Source organism: Myxocyprinus asiaticus, chromosome 25 (genome assembly GCF_019703515.2).
Source record: "Myxocyprinus asiaticus isolate MX2 ecotype Aquarium Trade chromosome 25, UBuf_Myxa_2, whole genome shotgun sequence".
NCBI lineage: Eukaryota > Metazoa > Chordata > Actinopteri > Cypriniformes > Catostomidae > Myxocyprinus > Myxocyprinus asiaticus.
The window spans coordinates 1-17,881 of record NC_059368.1 but is presented as its reverse complement, the minus strand read 5'-3'; the positions used below and the strand labels follow the sequence as shown (position 1 = coordinate 17,881).

Sequence of the window (17,881 nt, the reverse complement as noted above, 5' to 3'; positions counted from 1 at the left end):
CTATGAGCCTAGTTTATTAAATGACTTGCCTACTGAACTTTAATTGCCCAATAAAAAATCTGCCAGAGATATTATTTTCACTTGGATGAACTGTTACAGTCCAGCTATGGTAATAAATCTTTAACGTTTTGAAGACTTTAATTTTATCTTCTGCTGGCAAAAGATGGGAGAACTCTTGATTGCCAGAGCATGATCTCTGATCACATGCTCACTACTCACTAACAACTTGAATAACAATCTATATCAATATCTTAATTGCATGAAACAGAAAAACAGGAATATACAAAGCTGATGAATGCTTTTATCACTTAACATTCTTCCACTTCTAATGGCCAGTATGACAAGATCCAACCCAACCAAAAGCACTATATTAGCTAAAAAAAAAAAAAAAACTTATTGAGATTACAAAAGATTCTATATTACTAATTATATAAGATTTTCAACTTTGTTGAACACACAATCATTTTAAATGGCAACACAACTGTCAGTATGTCATCCAACATCATGTGGTTATGAAATATCAACTGTAATGTCATAGATGACTGTCTGAAAACATTGTCAAATGAAAAAATAAACAAACAAACAACTAACAGCTATTTAAATTCTATTCACCTGGGAATATAAAAAGCAAGTCTTGCGGTCACCTGAAACTGAATACAAGTGAGATTTTACTACTTTTCTGCATATGAACCAAGAATTTCCATTCATTAAAATTAAACTTCTCAAATTGGAACACTCTTCTGTATAAAGACAAAAGCATTTAAAAAAAAAAAAAACTGCATCCGACTTCAGCATGAATTGCGTAAAATTCATATTATGCATATTATCCAAAAATCTGGAATATCAATGTCTATTAACATTAGGCTATTAATTTAAATAAAAACATCTCAACATTAAGATATTTAATATGAAAACATTGTGTATAGTTGAGGTAAAACATGAATATTTATATTCCTGTCAATGAATGAGAGTATCTTGCTGTTTTCCACGGGTGCAGAGAAACATCATACCAAGTAATATTACATGACCAAATCCAGCTGGACAGTTCTGCTGAGTGTGTGTAATGAAACTATATAAAAGGCAGCCCCTGACCCCTAAGACTCACACTGACCCAGCAAAAAGGTGGGGGAGATTCAACATTGTTTAGCAGCTCTGAGTAACATTTATTTGGACCTTTGAATTTTTTTTCTTTTAAATTTATGAATTATTGTCTAAACTGAAATTATAAATATTTTTAAATAACCTACTATTTTACAACTCTGACTGGTTTGCATTCACAGAATCTTTTCAGAAACATCACGGCTGCTATTTATCTCTCTGGGCATCATACAAGGTGAAGTGCAAATGATGAAAGTTACATTTCTCAAAACTTTTTGCATAGTCTTATTTAACTGATGCTGACAGTACCATTTTATTAATGAAAACTTTTCATATCAGAGCAAACTAATTAATATAAAATATACATTAAGAAAAAGTCACAGTAAGCATGAGGCAGTAAATATGTAAAAATGGAAAGTTAAAGAGTGAACAAACATAGGGATAAACATGTAAAATTTAAGTAGGTGTACAGTATAACAGCATTTTGGTGTTAATTGTGCTCCACAGTGAAAAGTCATCATGGGTGATGGTGAAATGGAGTGTTTTGGCCCAGCGGCCATTTTCCTCCGGAAGCCAGAAAGAGAGAGGATTGAGGCTCAGAACACCCCGTTTGATGCCAAAACAGCTTTCTTTGTGGTAGATGCTGATGAGATGTACCTGAAAGGTACTCTTGTTAGCAGAGAAGGTGGCAAAGCCACTGTCAAAACTCTAGTTGGTGGGAAAGTAAGTGAATAATAAATGAATAATGAGTAACCACTTCAAATGTTATTGTGGTTGAGTATTTGAATGTTCAAATTAAAATAATTTGAGATGTGAGTACAAAATGTCTAATTCATCTTCATAACTGTTTTTCAGACTGTCACGGTGAAAGAAGATGAAATCTTCCCCATGAATCCTCCCAAGTTTGACAAAATTGAGGATATGGCCATGATGACCCACCTCAATGAGCCTGCCGTGCTGTTTAACCTCAAAGAGCGTTATGCAGCATGGATGATCTATGTACGTCTATGTGAATAACTTTTTATTCATAAGAAGATGTTAAAGGTGATTGCTGAAGTGTGAAACTGGACAATCTATTTCTGTTTCAGACCTACTCTGGCTTATTCTGCGTCACTGTCAATCCCTACAAGTGGCTTCCAGTGTACGATTCAGTTGTTGTGGCTGGATACAGAGGAAAAAAGAGGATTGAAGCCCCACCTCACATCTTCTCCATCTCTGACAATGCTTATCAGTTCATGCTCACTGGTAAGTGGATTCTAGAAGTGTGCTAACAAATGAGGATTTGTTGTACAAGTGACATGATGAATAAAAATAAACTTCCATTATATATGTTGGAAATCTGAATGCCTTTGACTCTCTACTCACTTTATTTCAGATCGTGAGAACCAGTCTGTTCTGATTACGTAAGTAATCATTACTATGAGTAAATGTTCTTCTTTTGATGTAAGAGTGAGCCTTTCAGTTAAAAATCCATGGAGGTTTATGTGACTAATGAAGATCTTGTGTGAACCTCCAGTGGAGAATCTGGTGCAGGAAAGACTGTGAACACAAAACGTGTCATTCAGTATTTTGCAACTGTTGGTGCAATGTCTGGAGGCAAAAAGGCAGAACCTGTCCCTGGAAAAATGCAGGTTTGTGAACACCTCTTCGAAACAAATGTATTGATTTTAGAGTATTATTGTGCTTTATCTAAACATAATTCTACAATTATATCTAGGGATCACTGGAGGACCAAATTGTTGCAGCCAACCCCCTGCTGGAGGCTTATGGTAATGCCAAGACTGTGAGGAATGACAACTCCTCCCGTTTTGTGAGTTGCTCTAATTAGATGAAACATTATAAACTTTCAGTTGACTTTTCAAAGCTGGTTGTTCAACACTGTGGTTAATGTTTTCAAAACTTTTTTAGGGTAAATTCATCAGGATTCACTTTGGCACCACTGGAAAACTGGCTTCAGCTGATATTGAAACTTGTGAGTAGTGTTGTTTCAAGACAGACATGTGATTTATTTTTGTGCTAACATGTGGATGAGTCATTTAAATTCAAAGTTCTGTTGTCAAAGATCTGCTGGAAAAGTCAAGAGTAACTTTCCAGCTGTCAGCTGAGAGGAGCTACCATATCTTCTACCAGCTCATGACTGGACACAAGCCAGAACTGCTTGGTGAGAAATCTATAGTATTTGTGTTTAATAAAACACAATTTTTGTTTTGAAACATTGTTTACATACCACACTTCAACTCTTTACAGAGGCCCTGCTCATCACCACCAATCCATATGACTATCCAATGATCAGCATGGGTGAAATCACTGTCAAGAGTATCAATGATGTGGAGGAGTTTATTGCCACAGATGTAAATGGACAAACACATTATTATTCATCAGAATATACTGAATAATAAAAATAAAGTCAAACAATGCGTAGAATACATGACATAGTCTAACAAACGCTTCTCAATTCTCTCCAATTTTCACTGTGTAAAAACAGACCGCCATTGACATTCTGGGCTTCAGTGCTGATGAAAAAATGAGCATCTACAAGCTAACAGGTGCTGTGATGCATCATTGCAATATGAAGTTCAAACAGAAGCAGAGAGAGGAGCAGGCAGAACCTGACGGCACTGAGGGTAAGATGTAGTATTATGCCCATTTCATACTGCACAGGAAAGCAATAGTAAACAGTGAATATTATTTATGATGCCTATATTAACAGGTTACAGTACTCACGCTGGGCGTGAGAGTCATGCATTGCACTGTAGAAGTGAACTCACCTATTTTTTTTTAAATCAGGCATCTGTTCAAGTTTTACACTCAGTTTCATAGGATAAGGGTTAACAAACATTCTTTAAAACACAGACATTTGAATGGAAAACTGTTGTTCCTCAGTGGCTGATAAAATCGCTTACCTCATGGGCCTGAACTCTGCTGACTTGCTGAAAGCTTTGTGTTTCCCAAGAGTGAAGGTCGGAAATGAGTTTGTGACCAAAGGCCAGACAGTCCCACAGGTTAAGACTTACCTACATAAAAGCAATTAAAATGTAGAAAATATTTAAATATCTCTGAGATATTCTTCTTGAGAACTAAAAGAACAAACTTAATTTCTCAGGTGAACAATTCTGTCTCAGCTCTCTGCAAGTCTGTCTATGAGAAAATGTTCTTGTGGATGGTCATCCGTATCAATGAGATGTTGGACACAAAGCAGCCCAGACAGTACTTCATTGGTGTGCTGGACATTGCTGGATTTGAGATCTTCGATGTGAGCATAAGCTACTAATGTATCTCTAAGAATCAGGATATAAAGGCAACAGTTGGTAGAAATAACTTGCCTCTGTTTAAATATCAGTTCAACAGCTTGGAGCAGCTCTGCATCAACTTCACAAATGAGAAACTGCAACAGTTTTTCAACCACCACATGTTTGTGCTGGAGCAAGAGGAGTACAAGAAAGAAGGCATTGAGTGGGAGTTCATTGACTTTGGTATGGACTTGGCTGCCTGCATTGAGCTTATTGAGAAGGTAAGATAATGGGCTTTCAGAAACAACTTTTCAGAGTATTCACAAAATGAAATGTACAGGTTGTACTTGAGTGTCAATGTCCCTTATACAGCCAATGGGCATCTTCTCCATCCTTGAAGAGGAGTGCATGTTCCCCAAGGCCACAGACACAAGCTTCAAAAATAAGCTGTATGATCAGCATCTCGGCAAAGCTGCAGCTTTCCAGAAGCCAAAGCCTGCCAAAGGCAAGGCAGAGGCCCACTTCTCTCTGGTGCACTATGCCGGCACTGTTGACTACAACATTGGGGGCTGGTTGGACAAGAACAAGGATCCACTGAATGATTCAGTTGTGCAACTCTACCAGAAGTCATCACTCAAAGTTCTTGCCTTCCTGTATGCCGCTCATGGATCTGAAGGTAAGACCATTGGTATATCTCTGTGCTAAATGCAAGACTAAACATACCCCTTGTTCAGCAAATTTCAGAATTATATAAAATATTATAAACCTTCAAAAAGAGTCAATATGCTGCAAACAGTGACTTATTAAATGGGTTCATTCACAGCAGCACAACAACAATAAGAAAACTTTTATCTCTTAATTAAACAGCAGAGGGAGGTGGTGGAAAGAAGGGAGGCAAGAAGAAGGGTGGTTCCTTCCAGACTGTGTCTGCACTTTTTAGGGTATAGAGATTATCTATATCATGTCAGTTTAATTACTTTTAAATATACTATGTATAAACAAATTATATAAACAATTCCACAGGAGAACTTGGGCAAGCTGATGACTAACCTGAGGAGCACTCACCCTCACTTTGTGCGCTGTTTGATTCCTAACGAGTCCAAGACTCCAGGTAAATTTGATACCTGAAGTGTTCAATGCCCCACAGTTTTTTTATTTTTTTATTTTTAAAAGTTTTTAAATCCTTAAAAACAACTCAATTTCAGGTCTGATGGAGAACTACCTGGTCATCCACCAGCTCAGGTGTAATGGTGTGCTAGAGGGTATCAGAATTTGCAGAAAGGGTTTCCCCAGCAGAATCCTCTATGGTGACTTCAAGCAGAGGTAAACATCATTGCATATAGTACTTGCACTTCATCTCAAGAGGAAAAAACTCTAGGTTGTTTTTAACATTTCAAAACAAAACAATCCTCCCAAATATCTTCTAGATACAAAGTATTAAATGCTAGTGTCATCCCTGAGGGACAGTTTATTGACAACAAAAAGGCTTCAGAGAAACTGTTGGGCTCAATTGATGTTGACCACACCCAGTACAAGTTTGGGCACACTAAGGTGAGCTACACATAAAAAAAAAAGGTCAAATCTTCATAAAGGACAGTTTCTTCATTATTATACTCCTGTTGTCATTCAATTATTCCTGTAGGTGTTTTTCAAAGCTGGTCTTCTGGGTGCTCTTGAGGAGATGAGAGATGAAAAATTAGCATTGCTGGTTACCATGACTCAGGCTTTGTGCCGTGGATACCTCATGAGGAGAGAGTTTGTCAAAATGATGGAGAGAAGGTATAATTATAAATTTTTTTTTAAAATATTACTGATTAGAACAGAGGAGTAATGACTGTTTGTTAATTATATTTTATGCAGAGAATCAATTTATAGCATTCAATACAACATTCGCTCATTTATGAATGTGAAACACTGGCCATGGATGAAGCTGTATTTCAAGATCAAGCCTCTTTTGAAGAGTGCAGAGACTGAGAAAGAAATGGCAGCCATGAAGGAGAATTATGAGAAAATGAAAGAAGATTTAGCAAAGGCACTGGCCAAGAAGAAGGAGCTTGAGGAGAAAATGGTGTCACTCCTACAGGAGAAAAATGACCTTCAGCTGCAAGTAGCAGCTGTAGGTATTTCAGTTCTTATTGTAGAGTACATATGGACCTCACAGGCATATAACTAAATGTGCCTGCATAATGCATAGTATCAGCTAGATCAAAAATCAAGACATTAAACTTGTTAATCTCAATAAACAGGAATCTGAAAATCTCTCTGATGCTGAGGAGAGATGTGAAGGTCTCATTAAAAGCAAGATCCAGCTCGAGGCCAAACTCAAAGAGACAACTGAGAGACTGGAGGATGAAGAGGAAATCAATGCTGAACTGACTGCAAAGAAGAGGAAACTGGAAGATGAATGCTCTGAGCTGAAGAAAGATATTGATGACTTGGAGCTCACCTTGGCAAAAGTGGAGAAGGAGAAACATGCAACTGAAAATAAGGTTCACATTTGAATCACATATTCTACACTCTGCTTATTGGTCAGGCTCTTGTGAATGAAAGCACTGAACAACATTTTCATTTAGGTGAAAAATCTGACTGAGGAGATGGCCTCTCAGGATGAGAGCATTGCCAAGCTGACCAAAGAGAAGAAAGCCCTCCAAGAGTCACACCAGCAGACTCTTGATGACCTTCAGGCAGAGGAAGACAAAGTCAACACTCTGACTAAAGCTAAGACAAAGCTTGAGCAGCAAGTGGATGATGTAAGATGCTTGGCATGAAAATAATGCCATAAACCAATGAGAAGATAAATATTACATTGTTTTGTTGTTGTATATCACATTTTAATGCACTGGTTTCTATGACAATAGCTTGAGGGCTCACTGGAGCAAGAGAAGAAGCTCCGTATGGACCTTGAGAGAGCAAAGAGGAAACTTGAGGGTGATCTGAAACTGGCACAGGAGTCCATAATGGACCTGGAGAATGAAAAGCAGCAATCAGATGAGAAGATCAAAAAGTGAGTAGAAGTTAGACGTGTGCAAGAATCATTGTGCCAGAACACCTGTGCCAGGTATTTAAATAGCTGATTTAATGAAACAATAATTTTACAAAACAGGAAGGACTTTGAGATAAGTCAGCTTCTAAGCAAGATTGAAGATGAACAGTCTTTGGGAGCACAGCTTCAGAAGAAGATCAAAGAACTTCAGGTAATTTAGATTTTATGTTAAAATGTGAAGTAGGTATACTGCTAGTTAAAGCCATGTTACCAGTTTACCAAGGTAATTCGATTTTTTTCTGTAATAAGGCCCGTATTGAGGAGCTGGAAGAAGAAATCGAGGCTGAGCGAGCTGCTCGTGCTAAAGTGGAGAAGCAGAGAGCTGATCTCTCTAGGGAACTTGAAGAGATCAGTGAGAGGCTTGAGGAAGCTGGTGGAGCAACCGCTGCCCAGATTGAGATGAATAAGAGACGTGAAGCTGAATTCCAGAAGTTGCGTCGTGATCTTGAAGAGTCCACCTTGCAGCATGAAGCTACAGCAGCAGCTCTCCGAAAGAAGCAAGCAGACAGTGTGGCTGAGCTGGGTGAACAGATTGACAACCTCCAGCGTGTCAAGCAGAAGCTGGAGAAAGAGAAGAGTGAATACAAGATGGAGATTGATGACTTATCAAGCAACATGGAGGCTGTGGCTAAATCAAAGGTAACCACATCAATGTCACTAGAGGGTCATTAAACAATAATGCACCTTTAAAAGACACATGTACTTAATGTTTGTATCTTATTAGACTAATTTAGAGAAGATGTGTCGAACCCTTGAAGATCAACTGAGTGAAATCAAGGCCAAGAGTGATGAAAATATTCGCCAACTGAATGACATCAATGCACAACGAGCAAGACTACAGACTGAAAATGGTATAACACAGGACAATTAGCTAAAGACTTTAAAAAAATTAAATATAATGTTTGAATAAAACATATGCTTTTCATGATATTTCATGCTTACATAGATATTCTTAACCTGTTTCCAAGGTGAATTTAGCCGCCAACTGGAAGAGAAAGAAGCACTTGTTTCACAATTAACTAGAGGGAAACAGGCCTATACACAGCAAATTGAGGAGCTTAAGAGGCATACTGAGGAGGAAATCAAGGTAGAGTTACACAAAATTGATTTAGCTTTTCCATAGAAATTTAATGTGAGAATCACCGAAAAGAAATCAAATTGTTCTAAAATTTAGAAATATGCTTTCTTGCAGGCCAAAAATGCCCTGGCCCACGCGGTCCAGTCTGCCCGCCATGACTGTGATTTACTCAGAGAGCAGTTTGAGGAGGAACAGGAGGCCAAAGCTGAACTGCAGCGTGGAATGTCTAAAGCCAACAGTGAGGTAGCTCAGTGGAGAACCAAATATGAGACTGATGCTATCCAACGTACTGAAGAGCTTGAGGAAGCTAAGTAAGTCCATCAAAATAGTGTTGAGCAGCCCAGATTTAATAGATAAAATATAATCATTTCATACATCTTTCCTCAGGAAAAAGTTGGCCCAACGTCTTCAGGAAGCTGAAGAATCCATTGAGGCTGTGAACTCCAAGTGTGCCTCTCTGGAAAAGACCAAACAGAGACTGCAGGGTGAAGTAGAGGACCTCATGATTGATGTGGAGAGGGCAAATGCATTGGCAGCCAACCTTGACAAAAAGCAGAGAAACTTTGATAAGGCAAGTAAGACATGGAATCATCTACAAATCTAAACTTTGGTCCATGGACTAATGATCCATTTAATGATGACTACATTTCCTTCATTCACAGGTTCTGGCAGAGTGGAAACAGAAGTATGAAGAAAGCCAGGCTGAACTGGAAGGTGCTCATAAAGAAGCTCGTTCTCTTAGCACTGAGCTTTTCAAGATGAAGAACTCCTATGAGGAAGCTCTTGACCAGTTGGAGACCCTGAAGAGGGAGAACAAGAATTTGCAACGTAAATGCCATTTTTATTTGTGCATCAAGGATTTTAAAAATGCATTAAAACAGCTTATTTTACCATTCTTTACTTTAAATTGTATAGAGGAGATTTCTGACCTAACGGAGCAGCTTGGAGAGACTGGAAAGAGCATTCATGAGTTAGAGAAATCCAAAAAGACAGTGGAGTCAGAGAAAGCTGAGATCCAGACTGCACTTGAAGAAGCTGAGGTACTATTCTTTTGTAACAATACTAAAACTATGATACTATTGTTTTCAGTAATATTACCAAATCAGATAAGATGTTTGAATTGTTACATTTCTATTTCCTTTGTAGGGCACACTGGAGCATGAAGAGTCTAAGATTCTTCGTGTCCAGCTGGAACTGAACCAGGTCAAGAGTGAGATTGACAGGAAGCTGGCTGAGAAAGATGAGGAGATGGAACAGATAAAGAGAAACAGCCAAAGAGTGATTGATTCAATGCAGAGCACCCTGGACTCTGAGGTCAGGAGCAGAAATGATGCCCTTAGAGTCAAGAAGAAGATGGAGGGAGATCTTAATGAGATGGAGATTCAGCTGAGTCATGCCAACCGCCAGGCTGCTGAGGCCCAGAAGCAGCTCAGGAACATCCAAGGCCAGCTCAAGGTATTATTCTTTCTGCTAAATGTCATTATGAATTTTTTTATGTCTGAAATCCTAACCCACCTAATTTGAACTAACCAAATCCTAATTAAAAATATGATTGACTTCCTAAACTGTCACAGGATGCCCAACTGCACCTTGATGATGCTGTCAGAGGACAGGAGGACATGAAGGAGCAGGTTGCCATGGTGGAGCGCAGAAATAATCTGATGCAAGCAGAGATTGAGGAGCTGAGAGCTGCACTGGAGCAAACAGAGAGAGGCCGCAAAGTGGCAGAGCAGGAGCTGGTTGATGCCAGTGAGCGTGTCGGACTGCTACACTCTCAAGTATGAAAAATGATTACTATACCAACCTGGAAAAGTGCACTTACAAGACAGATAAAAGCATCACTGGATGAAATCTGCTTCTGTTCCACAGAATACGAGTCTCATTAACACCAAGAAGAAGCTTGAGGCTGATCTGGTTCAGGTTCAAGGTGAGGTAGATGATGCAGTCCAAGAGGCCAGAAATGCAGAGGAGAAGGCCAAGAAAGCCATAACTGATGTGAGTCTTTAATCTCTTATTTATATTTTCTTTTTTTTTGGTTTACAGTTCTTTGACTTATGTTTAGCTGCAATGTGCTACCATATGTCACCATCAGAAAAGTTGTAAATAAAGCCTAGTTAAGTTTGTTTTTTATTTCAGGCTGCCATGATGGCTGAGGAGCTGAAGAAGGAGCAGGACACCAGTGCTCACCTGGAAAGGATGAAGAAGAACCTGGAGGTAACTGTCAAAGATCTGCAGCACCGTCTAGATGAGGCTGAGAGTCTGGCCATGAAAGGTGGCAAGAAACAGCTCCAGAAACTGGAGTCCAGGGTAGGTTTGAGTACTCAAGAGCTTAGCACAATTGATCCTTGGTTGTCCTGAACATGGTAGAGATTCCTTGTATTACAACAAACACTTTACTGAAGGTGCGCGAGTTGGAGTCTGAAGTTGAAGCTGAACAGAGACGTGGTGCTGATGCTGTAAAAGGAGTGCGCAAATATGAGAGGAGAGTGAAGGAGCTCACCTACCAGGTAAAACTCACAGGAATTTGAAATATATAAACCACCTTATATAATAACAAACAGAGTTTAACAAAGACAATTCCTATTATTGACACTCAAAGACTGAAGAAGACAAGAAGAATGTGACTAGACTGCAGGATCTGGTAGACAAGCTGCAGCTGAAAGTGAAGGCCTATAAGCGCCAGGCTGAGGAAGCTGTGAGTCTATTATTAAGTGTCTTAAGCTTGACATGCATCGTGTCCCAAACTATCCAATGAAATGAGCTGGATATCTTGTGTAACCATCACAGGAGGAACAGGCCAACACTCACCTGTCCAGGTACAGGAAGGTGCAGCATGAGATGGAGGAGGCTCAGGAGCGTGCTGACATCGCTGAGTCCCAGGTCAACAAGCTGAGAGCCAAAAGCCGTGATATTGGAAAGGTACTGCACAAAGTTCCAAATCATTAACCCATAATCTGTAAACTTTTTCAAATGAATACATTTTTAGTATGTAACTAGGAATGTAAAATTAATTGTCTTGTCTTCTGATGTACTGAAGAGCAAGGATGAATAATGAAGATGAGACACCACAGAATGAAGACACCAAGCCTACAAGCAAGCATATAATATGACTTGTTCTGTCCCCTTTTTGTCTATTAAATGCAGTTTATCATAACAAAATCTTCCTCCCTTTATGTTGCCTCATGAAGCAAAATTTTATTTACATTTGTTTCATTTTGGAGACAATATTCTGCTAAATTACAAAACAAATTAATTGTTTTTTTATTTTTGTGCAGGGGTATAGAGACAGAAAAAAATGGTAACAATAATATTTGCAAATAGAGTTGTAAAACACATTTCACAACAGGGCTGTAAAGTACAAGATTTTCAGCTGCATTTGCAAGTGATAATGACTGTGCAAATGTGAAAAATTATGGTACCATCAGAATTAAAACGTATTAATTAATTTAATGAAAATTATGTTTCACACCATGATTGACTGTTGTTCAATTCTTTCTCACCCAAGGCAACCAAGAAAGCTTAAAAAAATAACTTTCATGTGTGCAAATTCAAAGTTACAAATTTTACTATTGTATAGGCATAAGGTTGATTGTAGGATCTGACAACATCTGGGGCTCAAAAGGGGGATTTTAGAGGGATTTTTCCCTGTGTCAAACTGTTTTCATATTTTATAATTACAATAATTATTTTTTAAGCATTTTGAGATTGTAGTTGAGGTCATAGATCAACCTATATTTTGTTCTCTTTTCACAAAGTATAATACCACAACATGGGTGGTTGAAGCATAATACAAGCTAATTAATGCCCTATCTAAGTGCATGCTGGGAGTAGACGGTGTGAATTTGATACAATTTCTTTCATTTATTTTGTGAATTGTGGTAAACTTAGAGTTTGCACTTTTGTCTTTGGGGAGAGTACTATATAGAATATTTGCTGGATGACATGGCTGTGCCGGTGTCAATGGCTTTTGAAAAGCTAACCTCTCTGCATGGAGTTAGTCATTTCTGAGGCGCAACGCTCGGAGAAGCAGTGTAGTTAAGTGCGTAGCATGAAAATGACTCTGCAGCATATGTTTGCTGTAAAGCTCTAAAATACATAAAACATTACAACTTAAAACATGAGAAAACACACAAAAATCATATACACACAATCACATATCCATGCAAGGAAGTGCAGGCGAACTCCTTGCTTTACTCAATGTGCAGGGATGCGGAGCCAATATACAATGTATCTACTTTTGTGGAGGATGAGGAGATAAAGTATGTTGAGTCATGGCTAAATTGGATGAACACTTTGTTCCAAAGCAGAACATAATTCATGAACATGCATGCTTTTACAAACAAAATCAGGTGGGTGAATCAGTCATGACATTTTTTAGGAGTGTATGAGCTTGCAGAACACTGAATTTGGAGCAACAAAAGATACATATGATGCAAAGGGGCTCAAAAGAGGGAAAAATGCAGAAGATGTCATAAAATAGGATATTTCGAGGCTGCCTGCAAAGCAAAAATGGTTAAGGAAGTTACAGTCTGCAACAAGGATAATCAGGAGACATTTTTTCTAGGCTCAATTGTTCAGCATGCATTTTCTGAAGGAAAGAGGTACTAATTTTGGATTTATGTAGTCCCAGAGTCATACAGTATTTCAATAGGCTGGTAAGCAGAGAAGTCATCTGTAAAATGGGGTTGGTCTACAGACTAAACAAGCTGAATTCTGATGTGTTTGGAGACACAGGGCTTCTACACAGAAATAAATCTTAGAAATCCACAAAATCGATTCTTTATGATAACTTATTTGAGTCTAAATATATATTTTCAGCAGATGGTGTCTTGTATTTTGTTAAGATAGACTACAATAGTTTTTCCATTTACTTAGTCTAGCCATAAAATATCTTTAACCTAAGCTAGCCATAAAATATCTTTAACCTAACCTAACCCCAACCCCCACATGACTGCTCTGTGCGTTTTTGATTTACCATGTAGCAGCAACTAATAAACAAGTAATAAATAAATAAAAAAAATTTATGTAGAGAAAATAGTTTTCCTAAAATGTGGCCACATATGTAGACAGCGAGACTATGTTGTGAATTTTTCAATAATACCAAGCTATAGAGATTTTTTCATCAAATTGTTTATGTTTCCAGGATTGTTGGATATTCATGTTTTTGAGACATTACACACATTACAGCTGATTTTCTATAAAGATGAATTACAGAGCGGTATCGAGGCTCCATCTAGTGGTCATTTAAAGCACTGTATAAAGTCAGCAACAGACTGCTGTATTTCATTCCTACTCTAAGGATATAAACAACAAATAAAATAAGTGGACCCAAGTGAATAGAGCAAGACCTGCCATAACTCTGAGGCAATAGCTGTTAGTACCCAAACTGGTTTAAGGTACTCTTTTTCCACTGCAGTGCCAATTGCAAAACCTTACTTGTTTCAGGGTATGCTTTGCAAAATACAAACGCGCTGCCATGATTTCAGGGATCCCCTCAGAATTTTAAATCTGCACTGTCTTGACATTATTCTATAAAAATGTGGGAAGCAATTCAGGTGAACGTAATAGGGATATTTCAAAGTCTGTTAAAAGCGACACGCTTCCTTCCGCCAGCTGGTGGCGCTACGACCGTGACAGGAACAGGTGTAATTGTACAAAAGCTTATAGAGCGGTATCGAGGCTCCATCTAGCGGTCATTTAATGCAACTTCATCTTCTACTGTACAAAGTCAGCAACAGACTGCTGTATTTCATTCCTACTCTAAGGGTATAAATAACAAATAAAACAAGTGAACCCAGGTGAACAGAGCAAGCCCTGCCAAAACTCTGAGGCAATAGTTGTTAGTACCCAAACTGGTTTAAGGTGCTCTTTTCCACTGCAGTGCCAGTTGCAAAAGCTCACTGGTTTCAGAGCATGCACAGGGATATTTCAAAGTCTGTTAACAGCCACACGCTTCCTTCCGCCAGTTGGTGGCGCTACGACCGTGACAGATGTCCACAGAGCGTAACAGCAAAGGTTGTCCGTTGAACGGGTCGCTCCGTGAAGCCAGATGGAACGAATGCAAGTCTGTGACACAATGTTGACTCCCGTTTTTGTTTTCCCACTGGATGGCAGTCTACACAATGCGAGTCTATGGAAAAACGTTGGTTCGTGGGTGGCCGCTACGCCGAAGGTGCTGGCAGTCTGATAGTCAGGCCCGCCCGGGGGTTTTCAGGGTGGCCGAGAACACCAGCACTGGCCCCGTGACTCTGGGAGGTACACTCGCGGAGATACGGGGCTTCGCTATGGCCCGCATCACATATGGTGCTGGCCGTAGCGAAAACTGACAGCCGGATTCTAAGTCCAGCGAGGACGGGTTCTCCCGTGGGCGCCCCGGGGGACCGTGCTAGGAGCGCGTTTCAGGGCGTTTGGAGTCGACTGGTGAAGGTTTGTGGGGAGCGTTTTTGGGGGCCCGTAGCAGGCTTGGGTCAGGCCTTTAGGTTAGGGATATAGGGATGAAAACCACCACGCTCGTGCCGGATCGCCATAACTTTTGCCGGGAAGGTGGCAGAGGCACGATAGCGAGCCCTACCCTCCCGTTTTCGAGGGCGCTCTTTCCAATGGCGCCACCGCCGAGTCTCTCCGAGGTCGGCGAGCACCTCAACCGATTGGCCCTCGTAAGAAGTGCCGTTTACGCCTTAGAGACTCTGCGGCGAGTCATACCCCCCCGTTTGGGGGCGGGCCGGGTCGATCGGCACCGGCCTCGCCCTGCCACGGCCCCGGCAAGCGGTAGCGACAGACCCGCGGCGTGCGTTTCCCGGGGCTGGCTCCACGAGGGGCCGTGGCCAGAGGCGTGTCCTCTGGCGGGTGGATGTGGCCCGTGACACTGGACTCCTGGCAGCAGGGTCCATGCGCCTAGGTTGCCGCGTTGTCGAGTTACGCTTGCGGAGATACGGGGCTTGGCTATGGCGATATGATATGAACATATATGATATGAACTAACTAACTAACTAACCAACTAATTAAGCTTTTAAGTAATGTGTCAGCTTTTTATTACGGTTATCATTATTGCATGACATTAATTTACTTGTTTGTGAGGAGGAATCTTTTTTTTTTTTGGGCAGATTCCCAACTTGAGTTCAGTTCATTTTATGAAAGAAATGTTTCCAAAAATGAAATAAATGAAAATAAATAACAGAAGGACTTGTAAAAAAAATAACTAACTAAATGAATAAATAAAAAAAATGAGAGAATATACTGCATCAAATATTGCCCTAATAACTTTATTTCATAAAGTGAGCAATAGGTTTAAAGGGGTAAGTGGTAAAGTGCAATTCTCCATCAGTCCACTAGGGCTAACCCCAGACAGCTGGGGTTAGTTGGGGTTAGATCTCTAGATAACCCTAGCCCCTAGCCCTTAGCCCCCCGGGGTTAAAAACAAACAAAAAAAATCTCTCGCTCCCATAGACAGGCATTGAAACTGGGTGCCGCTATAGTGTCAAGCAGTTGTACATGCTAAAGGGTACTGCCAATAGTTTCTCAATTATCAAGCCATTGTTTTCTTATGAAGAGCAAAAGTTGTTTCGTTTTCATCGATGGAATAAGAACAATCATAACAGCAACGAGAGTAGTATTCATTCATTTTATTGATGAAGCGCCTTTTGAGACACAGATGAGAGACAGACATTCACCAAGTGAATGTCCTGATGCTGCGATACTGCCTACCTGATGGTTCTCACTGCTACCATCAGGGTTAGGGTTAGGGTAAAGGGATGAAAACCACCATGCTCATGCCAGATTGCCATAACTTTTGCCAGCAAGGTGATAGAGGCATGAGAGCAAGCTCTACCCCCCCCATTTTCGAGGGTGCTCTTTCCAGTGGTGCCACTGCCGAGTCTCTATGAGGTCAGCAAGTGCCTCAACCCGATTGGCCCTCCTGCAAAGTGCCATTTACATTTTAGAGACTCGGTGGCCACAACACACTACAAAGGCACTGCTGGGATTTGAACCCACAACCTCCTGTTTACTAAACAGGCACTTTAACCAACTGAGCCACAGCACCTTCTGCTGCAAAGTCTCCATGGGAGGTCATCAGATCAAGGAATAGGCCATGCTATTGAGAGGATGAAAGTGTTTGTTTGAGAAAAGAGTTTTGGTGGTCAGATAGACTTGTTTGTTGGCCAAGTGAGCTTAGCAAAATGACTAAGACAGGGTTAGGGTTAGGATATAGGGATGAAAACCACCATGCTCATGCCGGATTGCCATAACTTTTGCCAGGAAGGTGATAGAGGCACGAAAGCAAGCCCTACCCCCTATTTTCAAGGGTGCTCTTTCCTGTGGTGCCACCACCGTGTCTCTACGAGGTCAGCAAGTGCCTCAACCCAATTGGCCCTCCTACAAAGTGCCGTTTACATCTTAGAGACTCAGTGGCCACAACACACTACAAAGGCACTGCTGGGATTTGAACCCAGGATCTCCTGTGTATTAGGCAAGCATTTTAACCAACTAAGCCACAGCACCTTTTGCTGCAAAGTCTCCATGGGAGGTCATCAGATCAATGAGTAGGCCATGCTATTGAGAACACGAATGTGTTTGAGAAAAGAGTTTAGGTGGTCAGATAGATTTGTTTGTTGGCCAAGTGTGCTTAGCAAATTGACTAAGACAGTGACTCTGTTGGGACTTGAACCCACAACCTTTGAATGGCCACATTTTTCAATCTAGAAGTCCAATGCGCTATCCATTGCACCACAGAGCTCATCATGTTGTGTTGTCAACACTCTGAGGTTACACTCTCTGTAGTAAGGAAATCAACTTCCCAAGAATTAAGAACTGAACACACTTTCAATAGGAGGTGTCAGGACCTCCTATCCTCAGGAGGGGCCAGATAGCACAGTCACTGTCAGATAAGCACTGCTAAGATTAGTTAGGGTTAGGGTTAGGATATAGGGTTAGGGTTAGGTTAGGATAGGGTTAGGTTAGGGTTTAGGGTTAGGGTTAGGATATAGGGATGAAAACCACCATGCTCATGCCGGATTGCCATAACTTTTGCCAGGAAGGTTAGGGTTAGGGTTAAGTTAGGTTAGGGTTAGGTTAGGGTTAGGGTTAGGATATAGGGATGAAAACCACCATGCTCATGCCGGATTGCCATAACTTTTGCCAGGAAGGTGATAGAGGCATGAAAGCAAGCCCTACCCCCTATTTTCGAGGGTGCTCTTTCCAGTGGTGCTACAACCGAGTCTCTACGAGCTCAGCAAGTGCCTCAACCCGATTGGCCCTCCTACAAAGTGCCGTTTACATCTTAGAGACTCAGTGACCACAACAAACTACAAAGGCACTGCTGGGATTTGAACCCAGGATCTCCTGTGTATTAGGGTTAGGGTTAGGGTTTAGGGTTAGGGTTAGGGTTAGGGTTAGGGTTAGGTTAGGTTAGGGTTAGGGTTAGGTAGGTTAGGG

At 40.5% G+C, this 17,881-nt stretch overlaps 1 protein-coding gene and 1 non-coding gene across 2 annotated transcripts; one reads left to right on the top strand and one right to left on the bottom strand.

Moving 5' to 3' along the window:
- The first annotated feature begins 1,617 nt into the window (after positions 1-1,617).
- On the top strand, positions 1,618-11,395 carry LOC127416276 (myosin heavy chain, fast skeletal muscle-like). The gene is made up of 38 exons (XM_051655529.1): positions 1,618-1,821; positions 1,954-2,097; positions 2,187-2,343; positions 2,474-2,501; positions 2,615-2,729; positions 2,816-2,908; positions 3,007-3,070; positions 3,161-3,259; positions 3,346-3,449; positions 3,584-3,722; positions 3,982-4,100; positions 4,202-4,351; positions 4,439-4,609; positions 4,701-5,004; positions 5,196-5,269; positions 5,352-5,439; positions 5,534-5,651; positions 5,756-5,879; positions 5,971-6,107; positions 6,189-6,444; positions 6,575-6,817; positions 6,902-7,078; positions 7,187-7,332; positions 7,432-7,522; positions 7,621-8,010; positions 8,096-8,222; positions 8,340-8,458; positions 8,564-8,760; positions 8,837-9,020; positions 9,112-9,277; positions 9,365-9,489; positions 9,596-9,904; positions 10,024-10,227; positions 10,319-10,444; positions 10,586-10,756; positions 10,852-10,956; positions 11,049-11,144; positions 11,237-11,395. Exons 1-38 carry the CDS (start codon positions 1,618-1,620, stop codon positions 11,393-11,395), a joined length of 5,823 nt encoding a protein of 1,940 aa, XP_051511489.1.
- A 5,479-nt stretch (positions 11,396-16,874) lies between these two features.
- Positions 16,875-16,948, bottom strand: trnai-aau (transfer RNA isoleucine (anticodon AAU)). Its single transcript has one exon. It is a non-coding gene; the product is annotated as a tRNA-Ile (tRNA).
- Between the last annotated feature and the right edge of the window lie 933 nt (positions 16,949-17,881).

Excerpts from the sequence above, each read along its gene's own strand:
- LOC127416276 (XM_051655529.1), top strand. The coding sequence starts at position 1,618 with ATGGGTGATGGTGAAATGGAGTGTTTTGGCCCAGCGGCCATTTTCCTC. Across the intron at positions 3,071-3,160 it reads TTCAGCTGATATTGAAACTT|ATCTGCTGGAAAAGTCAAGA; the intron begins GTGAGTAGTGTT and ends CTGTTGTCAAAG. Across the intron at positions 5,270-5,351 it reads CTGTGTCTGCACTTTTTAGG|GAGAACTTGGGCAAGCTGAT; the intron begins GTATAGAGATTA and ends ACAATTCCACAG.